The 22500-nt window shown below is 31.3% G+C and overlaps 5 protein-coding genes across 5 annotated transcripts in view; 1 reads left to right on the plus strand and 4 right to left on the minus strand.

The window, feature by feature from the left end:
• HELRODRAFT_182698 (hypothetical protein) overlaps nt 1–3228 on the minus strand; it is a gene marked incomplete at both ends in the record, with an annotated part of 5085 nt that extends 1857 nt beyond the window's left edge. The window contains 2 exons of the mRNA XM_009033427.1: nt 2129–2314; nt 2416–3228. Of these exons, the coding sequence (XP_009031675.1) occupies nt 2129–2314; nt 2416–3228 (999 nt within the window). The remainder of the gene's footprint in view (nt 1–2128; nt 2315–2415) is intronic.
• Nucleotides 3229–5187: 1959 nt separating this feature from the next.
• On the minus strand, nt 5188–7555 carry HELRODRAFT_182699 (hypothetical protein; the record flags this gene model as incomplete). The annotated part of the gene is made up of 4 exons (XM_009033428.1): nt 5188–5414; nt 6441–6572; nt 7346–7396; nt 7519–7555. The coding sequence occupies 4 exons, from the start codon at nt 7553–7555 to the stop codon at nt 5188–5190; spliced, it is 447 nt and encodes a 148-aa protein (XP_009031676.1).
• A 2077-nt stretch (nt 7556–9632) lies between these two features.
• HELRODRAFT_182700 (hypothetical protein) lies at nt 9633–10211 on the minus strand (the record flags this gene model as incomplete). The annotated part of the gene is made up of 2 exons (XM_009033429.1): nt 9633–10096; nt 10169–10211. 2 exons carry the CDS (start codon nt 10209–10211, stop codon nt 9633–9635), a joined length of 507 nt encoding a protein of 168 aa, XP_009031677.1.
• A 9386-nt stretch (nt 10212–19597) lies between these two features.
• HELRODRAFT_142541 (hypothetical protein) lies at nt 19598–20347 on the plus strand (the record flags this gene model as incomplete). Its single annotated transcript, XM_009033430.1, has 1 exon — nt 19598–20347. A coding segment is annotated over one exon (750 nt), but the record flags the coding sequence as incomplete, so codon positions are not given.
• A 1264-nt stretch (nt 20348–21611) lies between these two features.
• HELRODRAFT_182702 (hypothetical protein) overlaps nt 21612–22500 on the minus strand; it is a gene marked incomplete at both ends in the record, with an annotated part of 1408 nt that continues 519 nt past the window's right edge. The window contains one exon of the mRNA XM_009033431.1: nt 21612–21869. Within this exon, the coding sequence (XP_009031679.1) occupies nt 21612–21869 (258 nt within the window). The remainder of the gene's footprint in view (nt 21870–22500) is intronic.

The raw sequence follows: 22500 nt of genomic DNA on the forward strand, positions 1-22500 counted from the left end.
GATATTTTTATAAAATGTATAATAGTTTATTTTATATATGTATAATAAATTATTTAATTTATATATATATATATATATATATATATATTTACAATATTCTATAAATTCTACCAAATGTTTGGCGTTAATATGTTTGTAGTTCGTTTTTTCGATTTTTCTCACTAAAGTCTTTTGGTGAATCTTTAGTTTATTAAAATTAAAAATAAACTTATTTTTCGAATTCATGCTGGAAATAAGGCCATATTTCGATTCCGAATGAATCATCATCAGTGCGATTTAGTTTATATAGGGAAATATTCACTTTGTCAAAGTGAACTTAGATGGAAATTAGGTGTCAGGTTTCTTTATTTGCTGGTCCATCTTCGTTTCCTTTTCTTCATCGATAGCATCATATTTTTCTTTGTCACTATTTACAATGCTAGTTTTTATTACTTCATTGTTTTCATTGTTGATTAAGCGCCGGGTTGGGAGTGAGGTTGTCATTTTTTTTTGTATATTTATTTTTGGTTTATTGATGTCAATTAGGACTGCTTCTGCATTTTTAAGATTCTCCGAATTAATTACAACAATATAAAGACGTCTCACCTAATACTGAAAAACAACTTAGTCCTATAGATAACTCTGTGTTAAAGCGTAATCACGTAATATATGAATTTAATTGCCCCTTTGACGGCTGTGCATGTCAACATGACTCATATATCGGGATTACTACTACCTCACTGACTAGAAGGCTTACGATGCATAAACAGAGTGGTGCTATTAAATCTTATTTGGGCTCAACAAACTCAATCACTATTAGCCGTGAAATCCTCGACAGCAACATCAAAGTAATATACCAGAACAGCAACTACACACATCTTAAAATTAAAGTGACAAAGAAAAATATGATGCTATCGATGAAGAAAAGGAAACCAACGAAGATGGACCAGCAAATAAAGAAACCTGACACCTAATTTCCATCTAAGTTCACTTTGACAAAGTGAATATTTTCCTATATAAACTAAATCGCACTGATGATGATTCATTCGGAATCGAAATATGGCCTTATTTGCAGCATGAATTCGAAAAATAGGTTTATTTTGAATTTTAATAAAAGATTTTAGTGAGAAAAATCGAAAAAACGAACTACTAACCTATTAACGCCAAACATTCGGTAGAATTTATAGAATATTGTAAAAATTATAGTCTATTACCAACACACACACACACACACACACACACACACACACACACACACACACACACACATATATATATATATATATATATATATATATATATCGAAAAAACAAACTACAAACCTATTAATGACAAACATTCGGTAGAATTTATAGAATATTGTAAAACTTATAGTCTATTACCAACACACACACACACACACACACATATATATATATATATATATATATATATATATATAAATTCTACCGAATGTTTGACGTTAATATGATAATATGATAAAGAAAGTTAATAAAGATATCTGAAACCTAATTTCCATCTAAGTTCATTTTCACAAAGTGAATCTTTCCCTATATAAACCAACTTGAACTGACGATGATTCATTCGGAATCAAAATATGGCCTTATTTCGCAGCATGAATTCGGAAAATAAGTTTATTTTGAATTTTAATAAACTAAACGTTCTCCAAAAAACTTTAGTGAGAAAAATCGAAAAAACGAACTACAAACATAATAACGCCAAACATTCGGTAGAATTTATAGAATATTGTAAAAATTATGATCTTTTATCAACCTATATATATATATATATATACATATATATATATATATATATATATATATATATATATTTATTTATTTTAATGGGCGCTTTATAAGTGTTTAATAATAATAATGTGTGTGTGGTGTTTGTGTGTGTGCGTGTGTTCGTTAAGATTACATTTTATTTGAAGTTGACTATAATCAGAAATAAATAATATATAAACGATATTATTAAACACTACACAACAAGCGTAAAATAAGTGCAAATAAATAATAGTAAGAAGTTATATTTAGGTTAAATATAGAAGTTTAAAACTGAAAAATTGGACAACAAAAACGAAAACAAATAGGGCTAAAATTGCTTATCAAAATTAGAAAATTAATTATAATTTTGTTATAAAACTTACATAATTGAAGGTCTGTAGGAAGCACTCTATTGCCCCTTCTCCATCAGAATCTGGATCAAACACAGAAACTGTAGCCACAATTGTATTCTTGTTTTTATTTTCTTCTACCCACCAGCAACATCCACTAGCTTCCAATATATTTGGATCTAGATGAATTTTTGGAGGATTGTCGTTCACGTCTAAGACCTTTAAAATATATGTATAACTTAATATAATGTTATAATATTTGCATAAAGGGCAAAATAGGTTAAAAAATGCAAATTCGCTTTAAATTCATCTTTACATACTTTAATAAGTACGTGGGTTTTTTCTGAAAGAGAAACATTTCCATGATCGCTTGCGACAATTTCTAAAGTATATTGGTTCTGTACTTCGTAGTCTAACACTAATTCATCATCAGATTTCTTTATGAGAATTATTTCTCCAGTTTTAGAATTAATAGAAAACATATTTAAATAATGAAAAATTGTTTTTTCTGACAAACTGTAAGCAATAAGGCCGTTTTTGTCGATATCTTCATCAGTTGCCCTTACAGTAACCAACGACGAACCCCCCGGAATATTTTCATACACATCAACTTTGTAAAACTTTTCCAAAAATATTGGTTTATTGTCATTGACATCGTCTACGTTTATTTTTATAAATAATGATGGAATTGTGCAATGGTTATCATTGGGAGATTTTAGTTTTATATGACGTTGTTTTTTACGAAAAAGATTTTCATCATCCCAAGCTTCTACAGCGAATGTGTGAAGACTTTTTAGTTCTCTATCTAGCAAACCTGTTATTTCAAGATCTAAATAATTTTTATTAGGATGAAAATTTTTTGAGAGCGTTGACAAATTTTGTTTTGTTATATTATAAACAAGTTTGAAATATTGAGCGTCAGTATGATCGCAATCGTGTAACGTGTACCCAATTATTCCGTTCTCAGGCGAATCAGTATCAATGGCTGTTGGTAAAGCTATTCTAAAGCCAATGTTAGTATTTTCGAGAACACTTGTCTGAAACAAACTTTTAGTAAAAAATGGTTTATTGTCATTTAAATCCAAAATGACAAAAATAACTTTGATGATGTGAAAAAATCGCAATGGTTGCATAGTTATTGTGTATGGAAAATTACAAATATCAGATGATGGACATAGTACATCTCTATCCAACCGTTTCGAAATCAATACAATGCAAGATTTTGAATTTATTTTAAGATATTCCACAATCTACAAAAATAATTTACCTTAGTGTAAAAACATTGAGAATCTGTGAATTAAAAATTTAAAAGTTTAACTTTTTCGTTATCATCCATCAAATCACAAGTAATAACAGATAATTCGTTGCTCGAAAAAATTTGTTTAACATTTGGATCATCTTTTATATTTTTTATTTCAGTACCAGGTGGTAACTCCTCGACGACATTATGCAGGATCATCAAATCAGAGCCGAAGCAACAAATTGCTTTCAAAATTAATTGTAAAATAATAAGCATTTCATAACGTTCAGGTTAAACTTTTGGAAATTTTTGTTTTATTTGAAAATTTCTATAAACAACATTGCACATTTAAATATATATATAATTAAAATTAAACAAAATTTTTTTATGCTATCTTTCAATATTTTCTAAAATTAAACATTATTAACAATGTTAATACTACAGTACCACAAAATAAGCTTATTTTCGACATCAACTGCTTTCGATATAATTATATAGTTTGGTGCGTCTTTGTTGAATGTTGAATTTTTTAGATAGTTACAATGTTGCAGTTAATCATAGGTATATATATATCAGTATTGAATGCATGTCGAGCCATCAAAGTTATAATAATAAGCATTGACCAAGCAAAAATTTTTTTTATCAAATAAGCTAGATATGTTACTTCGATTAAATTAATTCTAATAAGTTTGAACAAATTTTATATAAATTTCAATTGTTTGTACAAAAAATTTCAAACTATACGATATCACTATTTCTGAATTCATGCATTTAAAATATATCTTAATAAACTATACATAATTTTTAACTGCGGTTAAATGACATTTTAAATTAATTTTTAAATGACAATCTACATTTTTTGCCAGCTTGTATTACATGCAAACCAACAAAATGTGTTAGTTACAATAGCAAAGTGTTACATGACATCTAATAATTTTTGAATTGTCACATGTACCACAAATTACATTAAAAATTAATTCGAATAGTGATATTGAGTTACCAAAAGATACAAAAGTATATCCTTGGGATTTTGCTCCATGAAATTCTAATTCATTTTTGTAGTGTTAGAAAATTTCAGCGTTTTATGTTAATAAATTTGAAAAATGTTTCAAAAATTTATCGAACAAATTTAAAATTCAAGAGAAACTTTGAAAAATTACAATTTATTAACGTATAAGGGTTCTAACACGCTACAAAATTGATACAACTCCCCAAAGAAGCAACGTATAAACAAATTTTGTTTATTCGGCTAGATTAAAAATTTCGACTTTGTATCCTGTCGTTCCTGACTACAGATTTTTATAATCATACTGGCAATTTTTAAATATCGTTCATGATTCCTTTTTAGATTTAAATAATATCTTACACTCAGTATACGCTCCAAATTTGTGATTGTGATTATATAATTATATTTAGCAAACTTGTGATTTGTGATTATATAAAGCACTTCCAAATGATATGGCGCACTATTTTAATTCACTAATTTAATTTCACTGACTGATGACCGACCAACTGACTGATTAGCTGGATGCTGGCTGGCTTGCTGACTAACTCACCACGAGTTCACCAAAACCAAGCGTATGAAATTAGGCACAATAATACATTTTGGTACATAAAAAATCTTTAATCCAATCTAAAAGGGGATTTTAGGAAATGAATGTTGTCCTGGAAAGTTTATTCATTTATTATTCTTGTTTGTAATCTATAAAAATGATAAAACAGGTTTTGTTTGCATCAATATACTTTTCCATTATTTGTTGAAGAGTAAATAAATTGATCAATTGTGCTTCTGCCTGGACGAAATCCTGCTTGCTCCTCTACTATAATTTCTTCAACATAATTGTAGTCTTCTCTACAACATTTTAGTGTAGATCTTGCCAGGAATGCTTAACAGTGTTATCCCTTTGTAGTTTTTACAAACTTTTTTGTCTCCTTTCTGTTTATATATGGGAACAATTTCTACTTTCCCCCAGTCCGCAGGTATCTCTTGGTGGAATATTTTTTGTATTAGTTTATGGAGCGCTTTGTTCATTGTTTTCCCTATTCCTTTAAGCATTTCTTGGCTTGTTTCATCTATACCTGGTGTTATTTTCAGGTCTTTTATGGTTTTTTCTACTTCTTCTTCGAGAAAATTTTCTGTTCATATTATGTTTTCCATATTTGGAATTTCCTCCAGACTTTTGGTTTCTACTTCCAGTTTGCAATTGTAAAGGTTTTTAAAATGTTTTTTCCATCTTTCCTGAATTTCTTTACAGGCTGTTAATATTTTCCATCTCTATCTTTTATTGTGGTTAGTTTCATTGTATAAGTACCGGTAAGGTTCTTTATTCCCCTGTATGATTCTATTGTTCTGTTATATTTAAAATATAGTTACAGACGTGAAGGCGGGATAAGAACTAGTAGTTAGAAATTAAGTGAAGGCTTGCAAATTTAATTAGAAGGCGTAACTAATTAAAACGGTTGTAAAAAAAAAGTCACTTGACGCGGCATTCCCAGCTATATATGAGAGAGATACGGAGGCACACAACAAGAAGAAACAGGAGGAGTACAGGTAAAAAGAAGACGGAACGACAGTTGACGTAAAAGTCGTAAATGTGATTCACGTACGTACTCGGTTTCCGTTTTGACTATCGACTGTACTACATTTCAAAAAAAATTTAATTCAATCGCTAGTTGGTCTACAGTATTTTTGTACGTTGTATCTGTAGATGGTGTGAATTGAAAATCATTTATAACCATTGAAAAAACAAGATCTTTTTGTATGTCGCACTGTTACAAAATTTTCAATATTGTTTTTACTAAAATGACATTCGTTGTTGCAATCAGCACGTTCGTCAACCCAATTTTCACCATCACTATAGATGCGCACATCACTGGTTGCATATTACTTTTAGTTGTGCAGCGTAGTATGGTGTCCACTTTTTTGTACATTGGTTAAAACGTTGCTATGCCCATTGAGCAAGTTCAATATGGTTGGCTTATTTTCATTTGGATATTTTTCCGATGCAAATTTTTTATATTTTAAGTCACAAAAAATAATTCTACAAATTATCGGCAACATAACAAGGAAAGCTATATTGAGCACCAACATTAAAAAAAACTAACCGATATATAATATATATCGAAAAAAATCTGTCCCAGCACTATCTAAAAATTCCGGCAGGTCAATTGCGAGTTTGCTGGCCTCCTGTTTAAAAACGTTCACGCTTTCAATAACTTCCTTAATGTCAAAATATTCTAGATGAATCGACAATATAATTTTTAATCTAAGAAATTATTCCGTCCACCGTCATTGCAGTTCTCTATATGACGATTGTATACATCACCACCAATACCATATTAAGTTGAAAATCGTTTTAATAAAGCTTTTAGTGCACGTGTCAAATGCAGAACTTCAGGAAATGCAAGCAAGTTAATGTGTCCAGCGTCAACAGCATCACCGACATTCGAAACAACTTTCTGTATCGATGTCTCTGTTGAGTTTGCTCAGCGAAAACCTGGCCGACTTTTGTGTCAAATGTTTCAAAATTCTTCTCGTCGGGTATTGTTGATCACCATGACCATGGATCAATCAATGTCAAGGTATTATCACGCTACCCAGTGCTCATAATAGCAGATGGCGAAATCAAGACGAGGACGTTGATGAGACACACTCATCAACGTCCTTCCGGCTATGTGTTAAAGCAAAAAATGCTGATGTAATTGAAAGAGTCGATTCCTGCTCAGAAAATGGACCTTTAACAACAGCGCTTAAGCCAGATTAATGAAAATGCGGACGCAAAGAAATGATGATGTTATTATTCACTATTATTGTACTATAATGGTTTTGTATACTAGAAAGCGCTTTTGAGATCCTTTTAAAAGGCGCTATACAAATTAGTCTTAATAACAATAATAATTGCAGGTAGTCCTACTTAACAGTGAGGACTCAAGTGGTCCGTGCTGGTAAAGATAAATCAAACACTTCTTCCTTAAAACTAACTCGCGGTGTTCTATTAAAGTTCAGTTACCTGGTCCTCTGCTATACATCATGTACACTGCAAATGTCGTCACACTGTTGTCTGTGTTTGTGAAGATAATTCAAACTTTGCTCAGTCAAAACTAATCCGCGGTGTTCCATATGGTTCAGCAGTTGGTCGACTGTAATTTATCATATACACCGCGTGCTAATCTTCATTGTCACCTTTTCTCTGACAATTTTCAACTGTACCTAAAAACATTTTTTTCTGCGCACATTTTCAGTGCACTCAGGACCGGCCTTTGGGGTGCGAGGTCAGACGCCGCCCGGGGGCGCCAGGTAACTGAGGGCGCCAAATGCTGTCTGCAAAAATACTAATATTTTTTATAATAAAAATTAGTTGAAAATAGATTTAGTTAAATTTATATCCATTTGAAAAATGAACTTAATACATTAATGATCTTTTTGATTATATCCGTGGTAAAAAGCGTCCTATTACAAAAGGTACAAAGACTATAGATATAAAGGATATGGCAAACAAATTATTTTTGGGCAAAAATTTATATTTATTTATTAATTATTTATATTTTATATTATATTTTATTATATATTTATTTATTAATTTTATTTTCAAGCATCGTCATTTTCTTCTTCAGCGTCTTTAATTAATCGTCTGATCTAAAATTATCACTTGCCAAGTTTTTGTTTCGTTTGCTGTTTTAAATTTGATTTTGTATATTTATCATAATTTATTAGGGTACTATAGTATATTTACAGACAAGGGATTAGTATAATTTTCTGCATTTATACATTTCCTTTCCTTATATGCATTTTTTATTTTGTTCAATTTTAATTTAGTTAAAGTTTGTTATATAGGCTTTTATATACATTCTTACATGCATAAAGTTAGTGAATCTTGATTTTTAACTTGTCAAAATATTATTTAAAAAATAATACATTTTTAATTAGAAAATATTTGCTTAGTTTTTGATTTGACAGATACGAATTATCAACCAAACCAAAATGCCAGTGTGTTCCGTAACTAAATGCCACTCATCTTATTTAAATGAAAATGTTACTTTATACAGGTTAATTTTATTTAGACTATACATATTATACGTATACACTACAGCTATATAGTATAACACTATAAAATATAATTATAATAATCAGCAAACAAATATACATAATAATATAAATATAATAATAATAAATAATATTAATACAATGATAATAATAAAGTATACGCTGTAAAATATAATTATAATAACCAGAAAACAATTAAACTAATAAAATATATATTGTATGTAATAAATGGTAATGTTAACTCAAAGTTGTAAGCTTGTTTATATTTATAATACATGTATTGTTATAACACTCGCTGTCGTAACCGATTTACGATGCGACGGGTTCAAATCTTCGATTGAATAAAATACTCCAAACAGTTATTAGTTATTAAACTTTATTTACAGAAGAAATCAACTAATCGTTTATTTCTAGCAAATTCAAATTAACGCAACAATTAACTTTTAAATTGTTTAAAATCTATCGCTATGACAACGTCAACAAACAAATCAAATATCGCTTTAAATAATTCACCGAATCGCTATTCACAAAATCACGAATTTCACTAATCCCGAATCTTCTTGCGACGTGCGCTTATATACTCTTCGCAAGCGTCGTTTCTAGATTCTTCTAGATGGTCCGATTCTAGCATACTCTAGTCTAGAATGCTCCAGTCACTAGAACATTCTAGAATACGCTAGAATCTAGTGCGTTCGGTAGCACGGTTATAACAGTATTTTCATCAATTTGTGATGATATTAATTATGTTAAATTTAATTCAGATCGAATGCCTGCTCGAAGAAAGACATGGAAACTGAAGAACCCCATGTGCAGGGAAAAATTCGAGAAGTTGATATTGGCACATCTGGAACGTCTGGAGAAGGTAAACAACCTGGACATCTTTTCAGGACACTCTAGTGAACGCTGCAACCGCTGTATGTGGAAAATCTGGGCCAAAACACCAGCACAACCGCGAAACTCTGTGGTGGAACGAGACGGTGCAAAATGCCTTTGCCAGTAAGAAAGCAGGTTTCAAACAATGGCAGAAGACGAAGACTGATAAAGGTTGAAAGACATATTGATCAAAGAACGCAGAAGCGAAATGTCAAGTTGCGATAGCTTGTGCAAATCAATGATCAATGCAAGGTATGGCTGACTTGAAGTAAAGGCGAACAAATTGGTCACTCAACCGATTAGCAAATCAGGTCAAAAGCAGTGTTCGAATTGTGAAAAAAGAAGTAAGGAGTCATGAGGATTGGCGGATGAAGTCAGCATTAAGGCGCGAAAATCCTCGCGACTAGGGGGTATGGGTAGCATTTTGATTGTTGGTGTTTATCATTTTTTTTTAGCAATTTTTTGACGGTTTTTCCGCCAACAGTTCCATCAATGAAAGCCCTGTCCTTACGACAACCGAGTGTCACATCACTTGCTGGTGTAGAAGACTTTACTTCTATACAAATACGGCACATAACCGACCCACTTGAACTCATCATGAGCCATGACCGGGACTTTTGCCAAGCTTTAAACTGAAGCTCATTTTTGCACATTTTTGGAAAACCAGAGCATCTGTTTTGTTTCTGGTTTACATTCTCTGTTGAATCTGATGGCTGCTGAAACCGTTTTTCAACAATGTTTTTTTCATTACATATGCCATCATTTGATTCTACCAAAATAGAGACATTGACAAAAGTTGGTAAATGTGCAGCAGGCTCTACTTCTGAATCAGTATTTTCCATCACTGAAAAATAATCAGATTTAAGTTTAAAATAATAAATTACTGGTTAAAAACAACCAATTTTAATTTACTTACCTTTACTTTTACATTTAGAGTCTTCAAAAGTCCTCTCTTCCATTTTGTTTAAAAGATTTAAAATATTTGAAGATGAATCAGTTTTATAAATAGTGCCATTAAATTTTATTTTTAAACTTCGTTTCATTTTCTTCTTAGCTCTAATTAATCTTATAATATAGGAAATAGTTCATATTCCGAAAGTATACGTACTTTTTATGTACTTTTTATAAAGTATACGTAATTAAAAATCAATCGCACTCGCTGCCGTATATACGGTATATAACAGACACAAACAAAAAAGCAAAAACGAAAAGTGGATTTAAGTTACAATTAAAAACAAATATTAGTAAAATGGTGAACAATAAACATATCACCGAATAAAAATGCATAAATGTGACAAATATAATCTAATCTAAAAAAAAGCACTTCTGAAGATAACTCACAAGGAGGGCTATATAAATCAGCAATACAATCTAATAATAACAAAATTGTAAATTTCTTAAAGCTCGCCTTACAAATGATATCATCAAAGCATCTGGTGGGGCAGGCTTCTGTTGGAAGATGTGAAGTAAATCGATACTACTTGTGGAATGAAACAGTAGCACAACTGTACCGATATATAAAGGAAAAGGAGACCTACTGAAATGCTCCTCATATCGGGGTATACGTCTTCTGGAACAGCCCTTGAAAGTTATTGAAAAAGTCATTGAGAAAAGACTGTTGTCGTGTTTCAATAGGTGGTTACCAGTACGACTTCTTGGCAGAGAGATCCACCATTGATGCTATAAATATCATTCGTCAACTTCAGGAAAAATACTTGGCAAAGCAAAAGAGACTGTTTCATCTCTTTGTGGACTTGGAAAATGCTTTTGACAGAGTAACAGCCGGTAACATGAATGAATTTGACATTAACGTCGGCGTCCATCAGGGATCAATACTCAGCCCGCTGCTCTTCATCACGTTGATGGAAGAAATAACTAAACCGATACGCTCAGATATCATATGGAATGTGATATATGCAGATGATATCGTCCTGACGGCGGCCTCGGAACAAGAAGCAGCCAGAAAGTTTGAGGTCTGGAATACCCAGCTCGCCAAACACGGGCTAAAGGTAAACCTTGACAAAACAAAAACTATGATCACCGGCGGTACCACTAAGTCTGTGGTCTCTGTTCATTAGCCATGTTCGGTGTGTAGGGCTGGACTTAGAAGCAACTTAATCAAATGCCTACGATGTCAGCAGTGGTGTCACAAACGATGCTAGAGAATTACCGGCTCACTGAGGAAAGTGACTGATTCCGTATGCCCCGCTTTCATCAGCCCGCGACAACGGAGCCCAGATAATGATACGATTGAAACTATTACTTCATTTCAGTATTTGGAAGATGTACTGGAACAGCTGATGCCGCCGTTCTTGCCTCGGTACTGATGCAGTGTAGCATTCCTCTACCGCTGCGCTCAGCCATACGTTCTGTTCTGAGGTATGGGACAGAGACGTGACCGATAACAACAAAACTCGAACAGCAGCTTCACCGAACTGACCTGAAGATGATTAGTTAGAATCAGAATGACGAATGACCTAAGGGATTATATCCATACAACCGAGATCCTGAACCGATTGGGACTGTGCACGTTGAAGGATGCATGTCGTCGTTACCACCTACGAGGGTTTGGCCATGTGAAGCGAAGCAAAAACGATACAATAATTTTCGTTACTGAGCACCAGTTGCCTGGCACCCGCTCAAGAGATCGCCTGAAAAAGTCTTAGACGCAGACCATACAGGTGGACTTGAAGGCACTTGGTCTCATAGAGACAGACGCAATGGATAGATCGGCTTAGAAACAGGAGCTGATGAATGGAATATAAAAAGTCCGACCTATAACGGATGGAGACTATAAACGAGGATTGATTGATTGATGAATTTAAATTCAGACTGCCAAAAAATGACATTAATAGGATACAATGGGAAAACCTTATCAAAAAATACATTGACAATTACGATGACAAAAAAAACCATTTTAATTTGTGGCAAAATTTTATACCAAAAAGTTTTTATAAAGTTGGTTTTAAAATTTTTCTTCAAAAGGATGCTTTTCCAACGATATTTGACTAGATTAGTGTTACACATATAAATACTAATCATATTTGTATAATTTAATTAAAATGTTTTTTAAGTTAAAATTTTGAAATTAAGATATGTTGTCAAGTAAATTTTTCAGAAGTGTAATTTATGTTATTATTTATTATATGTAAAAAATAAACTTATATTAATTCTCTAAGTTTGGCAACCAATAACTACATTATTCTATCATAATTTAAACATTTTGTATTTTCAGCCTTCTTCAGATGCAAAGTTAAATTCCGATAATATTTCTGCAACATTAATAACTGACGTCATGTCAAGTGTAAATTTGGTTCGTATTTTTATATCTATATTATCAAGATTGTATTACATTTTAATTTAAGTCACCAAGTATTATAGATTTCAGTTCTTATTAAATATTTTTTTAAATTTGGCTTGCGTTAAGTTTTGTTATATTTATATTGAAACATAAGAAGCATGTTAATGTTTTATGCATAAGATAGAAACATAGACATTCGTCTTGTCATTCCGACCTGAATTAACACCTTAAAGAAATTAATTAGATGCCTTGCAAATAATAACATGTATTCAAAAATGTCCAATGTTAGTAAAACATTTATAATTTATTATTTCAGTTACTATCGTGGGCGGCGTGATGGCTCAATGGTTAAAAGCGACTGGAATCAGTTGATGAAGGGCCAGGCCTCAATCGTGCTATGCTAACTTTTTAAAAAATAAACAGATACCAACCAGTTTACATACTGTTCATTGATCCTTGATAGCATGTCAATTCGTGAACAATCATTTATTTGCAACATAAAGGTATGCAGAAAGGTTACGAGAATTTAAGAAACTTTGCACCTGGTGAATTGGCAAAACAAGTCATGTTATTTATGGTAGTTGGCACTTATAATGAAGATGGAAATATCCTATTGCATATTATTTGATTTGGTTGATTAATTAATTATTGTTTTGTAAATAAATAAATCGATAATTTGGAAGTTAAATTGCATTTATTTTTCGCTGGGATTAAATTAAACGAACTCGTTGTCGACCGGGACGATTATAATAAAATCTTTAAAAAATTCAATTTTACACTTAGATGAAAGATTAATTAATTAAAAAATCTTTTTAGTACATCTTTACAATATTTTTGTATTGGCCTCGCTTTTACTTGTTCATTAATGTTAAGCTACCTACCTTCCATTGGTAATATCAGTAATAAATATGGGCGCGTCTACAAGTTTTGCCCGACCTGTCAAAAAAGCTAAGGCCGGCGCTGTGCGCTTTAGCGTCTGGTCTCATTTTTAATTTTTATTCAAACTCGTCGAATTTTTCAATTTTCACATTTTTATACCAAACACATTATTTTCTGTTAAGTTTTATGTTTTATTTTAAAACATTATAATTTATGATATACATTTATACATTTATTTATACATACATTTATTTATACATACATTTATTTATACATTTATTTTCTTTGGACCAAATGTTTTTTTCTTTGTATGTAACTTCACTTTTCCATTGTTCCGGTTGATAATAAACAAGTCAAGGACGTTGCTAAATTTTTTGTCTTCTTTTAATGTCTTTCAATATTATATCAATTAATTAAACGATCTACGTGACAAGAAATTTAACAGGTTATGGGCCCAGATAACGTTTTTCTTAATTAATTGATTTGACGAAGAAAATTTAGAATAAAGAAATATCGGAAGATTTTCTTTTAAGACTGAAGTGAAGAGAAAACACGTGCTTCTTCATTCTCTTAAAGTCGATATTTTGCTTCTAATTAAAAGGTAAAATTGAAAGACAAGGAAGAAATGGATCTAACAAAAGTGCAAATCAAACACCTAGAAGGCAAAAGTAATTGGTTGAACTGGAAATCGAGAGTTTGTATAATACTACGCGGCATTCCTGATGCAATGGACGTATAAATGGCAAATTAAAAGGTCCAGATGAATTAAACGATGACTCAAATAAAGATGAAATAGCGAAATATCAAACTGCTTTGAACAGATTCAATAAAGCAGATTGTAGTGCTATGATAATTCTGTCAACCAACATGACCGATGAAACGTATGAAAAAGTTCGTTCATTCAGTAATGCCAGAGATGTTTGGTTAGAACTTCACAGATTGTATGATGAAGTTAATGAAGATAAAGCATACAACTTATGCATGAAGTTCGTTAGTTATAAAATGGATGAAAGTGATGATGTTGTCACTCATGTTACAAAACTCAAGAATCTTTGGAAAGATTTAAAGGTTGAGTTAGAAAAAGATGAAAACAGTGACTTGTTGCTGATGTGTTAAATAATTGAAACTTTGCCAGAAAAATATTTTTCATTTGCTGCAAGTTTGAAGATTGTTAAACAAGACTGAAAGAACAGTTGAACACTCACAGGTCAATTGTGTAGCTATGAGAGATCTTTGGAAGGCAAGATAAGAACAGAAATAGCTCTTTTGTTTCAGCCTCAAGAAGTTGTCATCTACTTATTGACAATGTGATAAATGTTGTTGGAATAAGAAACAACATTGGAGGTTTGTTAAAACTTGTTGCAAAAACTGTTAGACCGTTGAATTCTGAAGTTCAAGTTAACTTTGTCAATGATCAAGATGCATTGCAGTTATACAATGAACGAATGGGACATCAGAATAAGAAACATGTTAAAATGGTCATGAAACATGAACTAAACATCGGTATACCTGTAGACAGTGAAGGATGTGTCTATGGAAAGTTGCATCGATTGAAATTTGGAACTCGAGTAAGAGCATCAAGACCAGGAGAATTAATTCACACTGATGTATGTGGTCCCTTTTGCTTCTCATTTCAAAATTACAGATACTTTGTTTTGTTTAAAGATGATTTCACGGGCTACAGATTTGTTTACTTTGTTAAACAAAAATCAGATGTACCAGAAAGATTCAGAAAAATGCTTGCAGAGTCAAGATCAGCTGGCCATAAAGTCTCAAAAGTATTAAATGACAATGGAGGTGAATTTGACAACAAAGAAGTCAGATCAATTTTGCAATTGCCTTATACACCTCAGCAGATTGGATGCAGTGAGCGTGATAATCGGACGCTAGTTGAAGCAGCAAGAGCCATGAGACTGGCTAAAGAAAAACTCCTCAGGCCTTTTGGGCTGAATTAATTAACACTGCTGCTTACATACTCAACCGAACTGGACCATCTTCTGTAGAAGGAAAATCACCGTATGAAGTGTGGTTTAACAAGAAACCTAAGATAACACATCTACGAATCATTGGTAGCAAAGCCTATGTTCATATTCCTATGCAGAAATGACGTAAAATGGATACTAAAGCTATGAAGGGTACCCTCGCTGGATATGAAGGTGACGATGGCTACAGAATTTTTGTTCAACCAGGAAATAAAATGCTTCAATCAAGAGATGTTATTTTTTGATGAGAAGGTTGTCAAACCAAATTCAGTGATTTTGCAAGAAGAAAGTTGTTCAGATGATACAGTTTCGATTGATGTTGAAATCAAAGATGATAATAAAGAAACTTTGATTAAAGAAAGTATTTCAATTGATGAAGATGTTCACAACCGTAGTTCAGCTTCATTTGATGAAGAAGATCAATCTGATTGGTGTAATCAAAAAACCAAAGGTATGGTTTTACGTGACAGGAATAATATCAAAAAGCCATCTCGTTATATCTAGATTCTGTTATGTCTGCATTACGTGAAGTATTTGAACCAGAGAGCTACAAAGATGCCATTCAAAGTTATGAAAAAGATGAATGGTTTAAAGCCATGAACAGTGAAATGCAGTCATTAGAGAAAAATCAAACGTGGGATTTGGTAAATCTTCCAAAAGGTCATAAGGCAATACAATGCAAATGGGTCTACAAGGTAAAACACAATCCAGATAGTTCTGTTGAACGTTTTAAAGCTAGGCTAGTGGTAAAAGGTTTTTCGCAGAAAAGGGGAATTGACTATAAAGAAACCTATAGTCCTGTGGTCAGAAGTTCATCGTATGTAAGAATGATTCTTGAAAAGATTGGGATGAGCCAGTGTAAACCCTGTACAACTCCTATTACAAAATCTGAGGAGGTCGATGAAAACATAAATGAACACGAGGAAGTGAAATTTCCTTACAGATCAGCAGTTGGTGCATTGATGTACTTGACGTGAACAAGACCAGATATTGCATATGCAGTTGGAGTAGCATCCAGAAGTTTGGAGAAACCCAGCAAGTCCAATGTAACACAAGTCAAGCAAATTTTCAGATATTTGCAAGGCACAGCTGATGTCGGTTATTGTTCACGAGTCTGGTCAAAACAATACACTTACGGCCTACAGTGATGCAGATCGTGGAAGAGATAAATCTAATGGAAGATTGACATCAGGTGTAATCTGTATGTTTGTCATCTAATGTATGTCATCTAATGTATGTCATCTAATGTTTGTCATCTGTATGTTTTTTATCTGTAGGTCATCTAATGTTTTAAATAAAATGAGAAGGTGTTAAGTTTTATGTTTTATTTTAAAACATTATGATTTAAGATATACATTTATTTTCATTGGACCAAATGTTTTTTGCTTTGTATGTAACTTCACTTTTCCCTTTTCTGTTCCGGTTGATAATAAACAAGTAAAGAACGTTGCTAAGTTTTTTATCTTCTTTTAATGTCTTTCAATATTATATCAATCAATTAATTAAACGATCTACGTGACAAGAAATTTAACATTTTTTTTATTATACATTTTTACAGCAAACTATGTCTGAATGTTTAAAATTAAAAACAATAAAATGAATAAGTTCTTTTTGAAAAACGAAATCCTTTTCTGTTAATACGGATTCATTAATTAATTTATTCATTTACATTTTTTAATTGATTTATTTCATGCATTTGCACAATATTTATGCATATTTATACCTCGTGCTGGGGTACAACAGCATTGAGGCGCGTCTCCCGGGTGGTGGATGGGAGAAGTCCTGGACAGGAAAACCTCTTGGGATTGCACCAAATAACACGAAAAAAGGTGCCATGAACGAATTCATGAATTTTTAATGTTTTTAATACATGGTATGGCAAACGTCTGACCGATTTTTCATGTTAATTGATTCATTGGTTCGACGTAGTTGCTGAACGTCTAATCATTTTCGATCTGACACTGGTCATAGTTGAACTGTTTGTGAAAAAATTGCGCAGCATGTCTACTAAAATGTACTAAGCTCAATCGTTCTAGGAGAGTCATGACTTCTCCCCCATTGTGAGCAGTTTTTGATAAGAAGTCATTAAAATTCAGATTTTAGACAGAAAAATACCGGTTTCAAGTAAAAAAAGGTCGCCAGTCTAATTTCAGCCACACCAATGAATTTCTTGGTTCCCCAACAAATTTTATAAACTGTCAACACATATTTCAAATATTGGCCCCTCGTCAACGTTTCCTTGATCCGTCACTGACAAGGCTTAAACCAATCTATATAGGCCACTATAAATGTATAAAAAAACACCAAATAGGCTATGTATCGATGATTAAAATATAACAGCTATAAATCAATGATTAAAATAGAAAAGTAATGCAGCTAACAATGTCACTTACTGTTTACAAAAATTTTACCTCACGTAGGAAAGTCTGGGAAAGTTTGAAATAAACGTTAGCAACATTATTAATGTTTAATAAACGCGAATTAAATTTGCGACCAGTAATGTAGAATGTTTTTTAAATGAGATCTTTTTGTTACAACATGATTACTAAGTTACAGTTAACATGATCATTTGCAAACATTTTATTAAACTCTCATTCATACATATTTAATTAACGCTGCCAATCTTTGAATGTAGTAATACAAATTTGGTTTGGGATCATCAAAATAGATGACTTGGAATGATTTTTTTAATGAAATGAAAGTTCAAATAGTTAACACATCAGCGCTATTAACTTTATTAAATTTAACTGAGCCGTGAACGCGGCAGTGAACAGATGAACAGATACTCAATTTACGACAGGCTTTGACAGCTATGTATTGAAAATCTGTACGCAGCTTCATATTACACAAACACACACACATATATATATATGTTTGTATATTTAAATAAATATATATATATATGTGTGTGTATTTGCCTTATATGTACGTGTGTTTATTAAATGTTTGCGTATTAATGCGGCGCAATTCAACAATAAAATTTATAACGTAAAGTTACAAGATTTAATTATTATAATAATCAAATTATATTAAAAATTATAATGCAAAAATCTTTATTACCACGTGATAACAATCAGGAAAGCGACGATGCAAACGATCCAGACTGCATAACTAATAACCAACTCAATAAGGAAAAGAGTACCATTTCCAAAATTAAAGTTAAGACTTTAAAATTCTTTTCTGTCATAACAGGAGGTTAGCTGTTGTTGTTGTGGTCAGGTATATTTTTTACAACTCTTTTATTCTTAGAATTAATATGCCAATAAACGTCAACAATTACAGCCGACGCAGCTAACCGTAGGAAAGTCTTCTACGACGTACAATCAAACGCTGACATGAAAATATGGACGGTCACGGTCCACGGTGCTACCACCACTTGCGCTAAAATTGTTAATCCTGCTATTTTGTGGAGTAAATATATTTCTTTAATTGACTATTTTTTTAGATATATCAACATTGTGAGCACCCATATGTATATATATATATATATATATATATATATATATATATATATATATGTATATATATAAAACACACCTCAATTTGCGTTTCTTGGTTACCATAATTGAGTTGTATTATCTTAAACCTTATTTGGCTGGCTACTGACGAGTCCTCATGAGAGACGAAACGTACGTTTGGCCTATGGCGGTGAATGGTTTACCAATAATAAGTTGAATAAAGTTGAATATGCGGAGACCGAATAAGACTGTATGTCTTGTGGTGGATATATAACAGTTATATATATATATAATATATATATATAACTTTATATATATATATATATATATATATATATATATATATAAAGTACATATATATAGTTATATATTTATATATAATTTTTCAAAATTAAAGAGCACCTCTATTTATAAATAATTATTTATTTGTCTGTTTTTTTTAAATTTTAACTGAAGGTCGATCATTTGAAGATATGACCAAATTCAAAAGAGTTCAGAGATTAGAACTAGAAGATCCCGAAGGATTTCTCACAAGCTTGCCAAAATCTGTTGTAAGCGACATGATGGAGCTAGATTCGTTCTCACTGACGTGGACACGAATTAAATTTTTACCAGCAAATATTTTCCATTCACGTTTAAAGTTTTTGTACATTCAAAGAAATCATATAACAAATTTGAACGGTATAGAAAAATCAAACAATCTAAAGATTTTGAACTCAAGCCACAATAATATTTCAGCGTTACCAAAAAATTTTGGTCAACTGATCAATTTAACAGAACTAAATTTAAGTGCTAATTATTTGGTGGAGTTGCCTGATTCAATTTGTTTGTTGAGAAATTTAAAGTCATTGGATTGTTCGTGTAACAGGCTGCTATGTTTGCCTTCAAACATTGGACATCTAATTCGTCTGAGTACGTTAGACGTTTCTGTTAATCAGCTGGCTTGCTTCCCAAAAACTATAGGAAATTTGCCAGAGCTGATAGACCTTAGAGCATCTGCAAACCATCTGTCAGATCTTCCTGATACGTTTTGTCAGTTAAGCAGATTAAATTCATTAATTTTAAGAAAAAACAAGTTTGTTAAAGTTCCACGAGGATTAGGCGAATTAATTAATTTACAACATCTAAATATGAAAAATAATGAATTATATGAATTTGATGTTTTTATTCCCTCTTTAAAACAACTGAATTTGGACGGGAACCAATTCAAATGCATTAGTCCAATCATTCTTCAAATGAAAAATTTACAGATACTTTCTTTACAGAACAATAAAATTTTCGATATTCCAAAAAATATTGGCCTTCTACAAAGTTTAAAGTTGCTCCATCTTTCTTCTAACGAAATATCCGTCATTCCCAACGAAATTAGAGATTTAATTGCTTTAAAACACCTTGGTTTAAAACAAACTTCAATAACAAATTTACCAAAAGTAATTTGTGATATGTCTAATTTAACATATATATGTTTAGATGAATGTTCAAAATTAGAAGCTTATTTGAACATTGCTTATAAAAATAATGGCATCGAAGGCATTAAAAACTATTTAAATGACGATAAAGACAATGAAGAAAACAACGCTGTAGAATCCGATTCAAAAGATATCTTCAGAGAAACCAAGATGAATATAAAAAGAACTTTAATTGTCGACAGGCCGAACACAAAAGTAGAAACCATACACCCAGGCTTAATGAACGATCAAGCGACATTTGCATTGCGAAACAGGTCTGATAAGAGAGAATCAATGTTTCCTGAAGGCATGGACGATAGAGAATCAGCTAAAAAACAAGTAGAATCTGGTAAAAAAGTAAGAGAAAAATTAAAACAACCAGAAATAGTTTTAAAACCAATAATTGACATCGATTAAAAGAGGACTATTTCTTTACAATTTCTTTATTCATTACAATAATTTGTTTATTCAATTATATTTTAAATTTAAACTGTAAACAACATGCTAACAGTACCCTGACTATAATCATTAATCAGTAACAACGTAAATGATTAATATACATATTTGTTGCTGCTTCAAATTATATCTTATTTATTTGTACTTTAAATTAATGGACATAACAGCAATTTAAGAAACAACGGAAAAATCAACGATTTAAACCGTATACACCTATTGTGATATCGTTATTGTGCGTTTGTCGTAACACGTCCAGTTGTTGAACGGTTGTAATAATAACAGTATTTTATTGAAAAGTGAATCAACAACCAAATAAATAATGTAAATGTATTTGTCAATTTCAAACAGTTCATAATGTCGAATGGATGAGTGAATTGAAAGAATAACAAACGAGTGAATATTAAATTTTATGGAGATTAATCATTTTTAAAGGTTGTAAGTAATGCGTGTAGAAAATTTGTTTAATGCGCTTAGAAAATGAGATACACCAAATAGTGAATTTGGACAAAGGCCGAATAGTTGATCCGCCATTCGGCCGAAGCCGAATACTAAAACACCCACAATTCAATTATAAGCATAAAAAACTTAAAATATTAGTCCAATATAAAAAAGAAATTTTTTTTCATTATTCATGATGATTTTAAAAGTTAAATTATGAAAACTTCAAAAAGTATAAAAACTTCAATTAATCAACAGTAAAAATCCAATAAATTGGCGTCAACTCCATCATTCTAAATGCCTCCACAAATAATCATAAACATTAATTAAACAATTTATTACTCTCACTCGAGTTTAAATATTTATTGCTTTCATGGTTCTGATTCGCGTCACCATATTACAATGCGATGGCTTTTCCAAAAAAAACACCGCTTGGATTGACATTTGACTCAAAAGTTGAATTTAAGTAGTAAATCTTGGGAAATGGAATGTTACTGAAAACTTCATATATTTTGTAGCCGTTTCGACCTTGCAGACCGAGTTCAGAAAGTTTGACGGAAACTTTTGTAGGAGTTGAAGTACCAAAGTTCAAAAAAACAAATGCCGAACAGTTAGGTGTTGATAATGGTTTGGTCCATATATCTATATTGCCAATCTGTGTTATTTTATGAAATTAAATTAAAAGATAATATCAAAAAGGGTGTAATGGTTAAGGTGCCTAGTACTGCTGATGCAATGTCCGGGATCGAATGTAGAAAAAAATCACAACCTATCACAAATTGATATGTTGTGGTTGTGCTCAGACGCTCAGATATTTGTAGGCTGCTCCAAGGAACCAATAAAAAGGCACAGTATAAAAATATTTGAGCATCTGGGCACAACCAGAACATATCAATTTGAACACCAAAGATGGTGTAGGAATACCGAATATTATATAGGAATATTATATATATATATATATATACACATATATATATATATATATATATATATATATATATATATATATATATATATCAGTAAATTTCGGTAACAAATTTTCATTTAAGCATATTTCATTAAACGCGATTTAATTTTTTATTAAGATTTTCTATTTTTCTTATTAGTTTTTTATAATTATAATTTAAATTAAAAATTAGAACACCAATATTCATTATATAATTATTTATTAAGCGACGTTTCGAATTTTATAATTAATAAAATAATATAAACATCGCGTTTATATGAAATATATATATATATATATATATATATATATATATATATATATATATATATATATATAT

Source organism: Helobdella robusta, assembly GCF_000326865.2.
Source record: "Helobdella robusta unplaced genomic scaffold HELROscaffold_91, whole genome shotgun sequence".
Lineage (NCBI taxonomy): Eukaryota > Metazoa > Annelida > Clitellata > Rhynchobdellida > Glossiphoniidae > Helobdella > Helobdella robusta.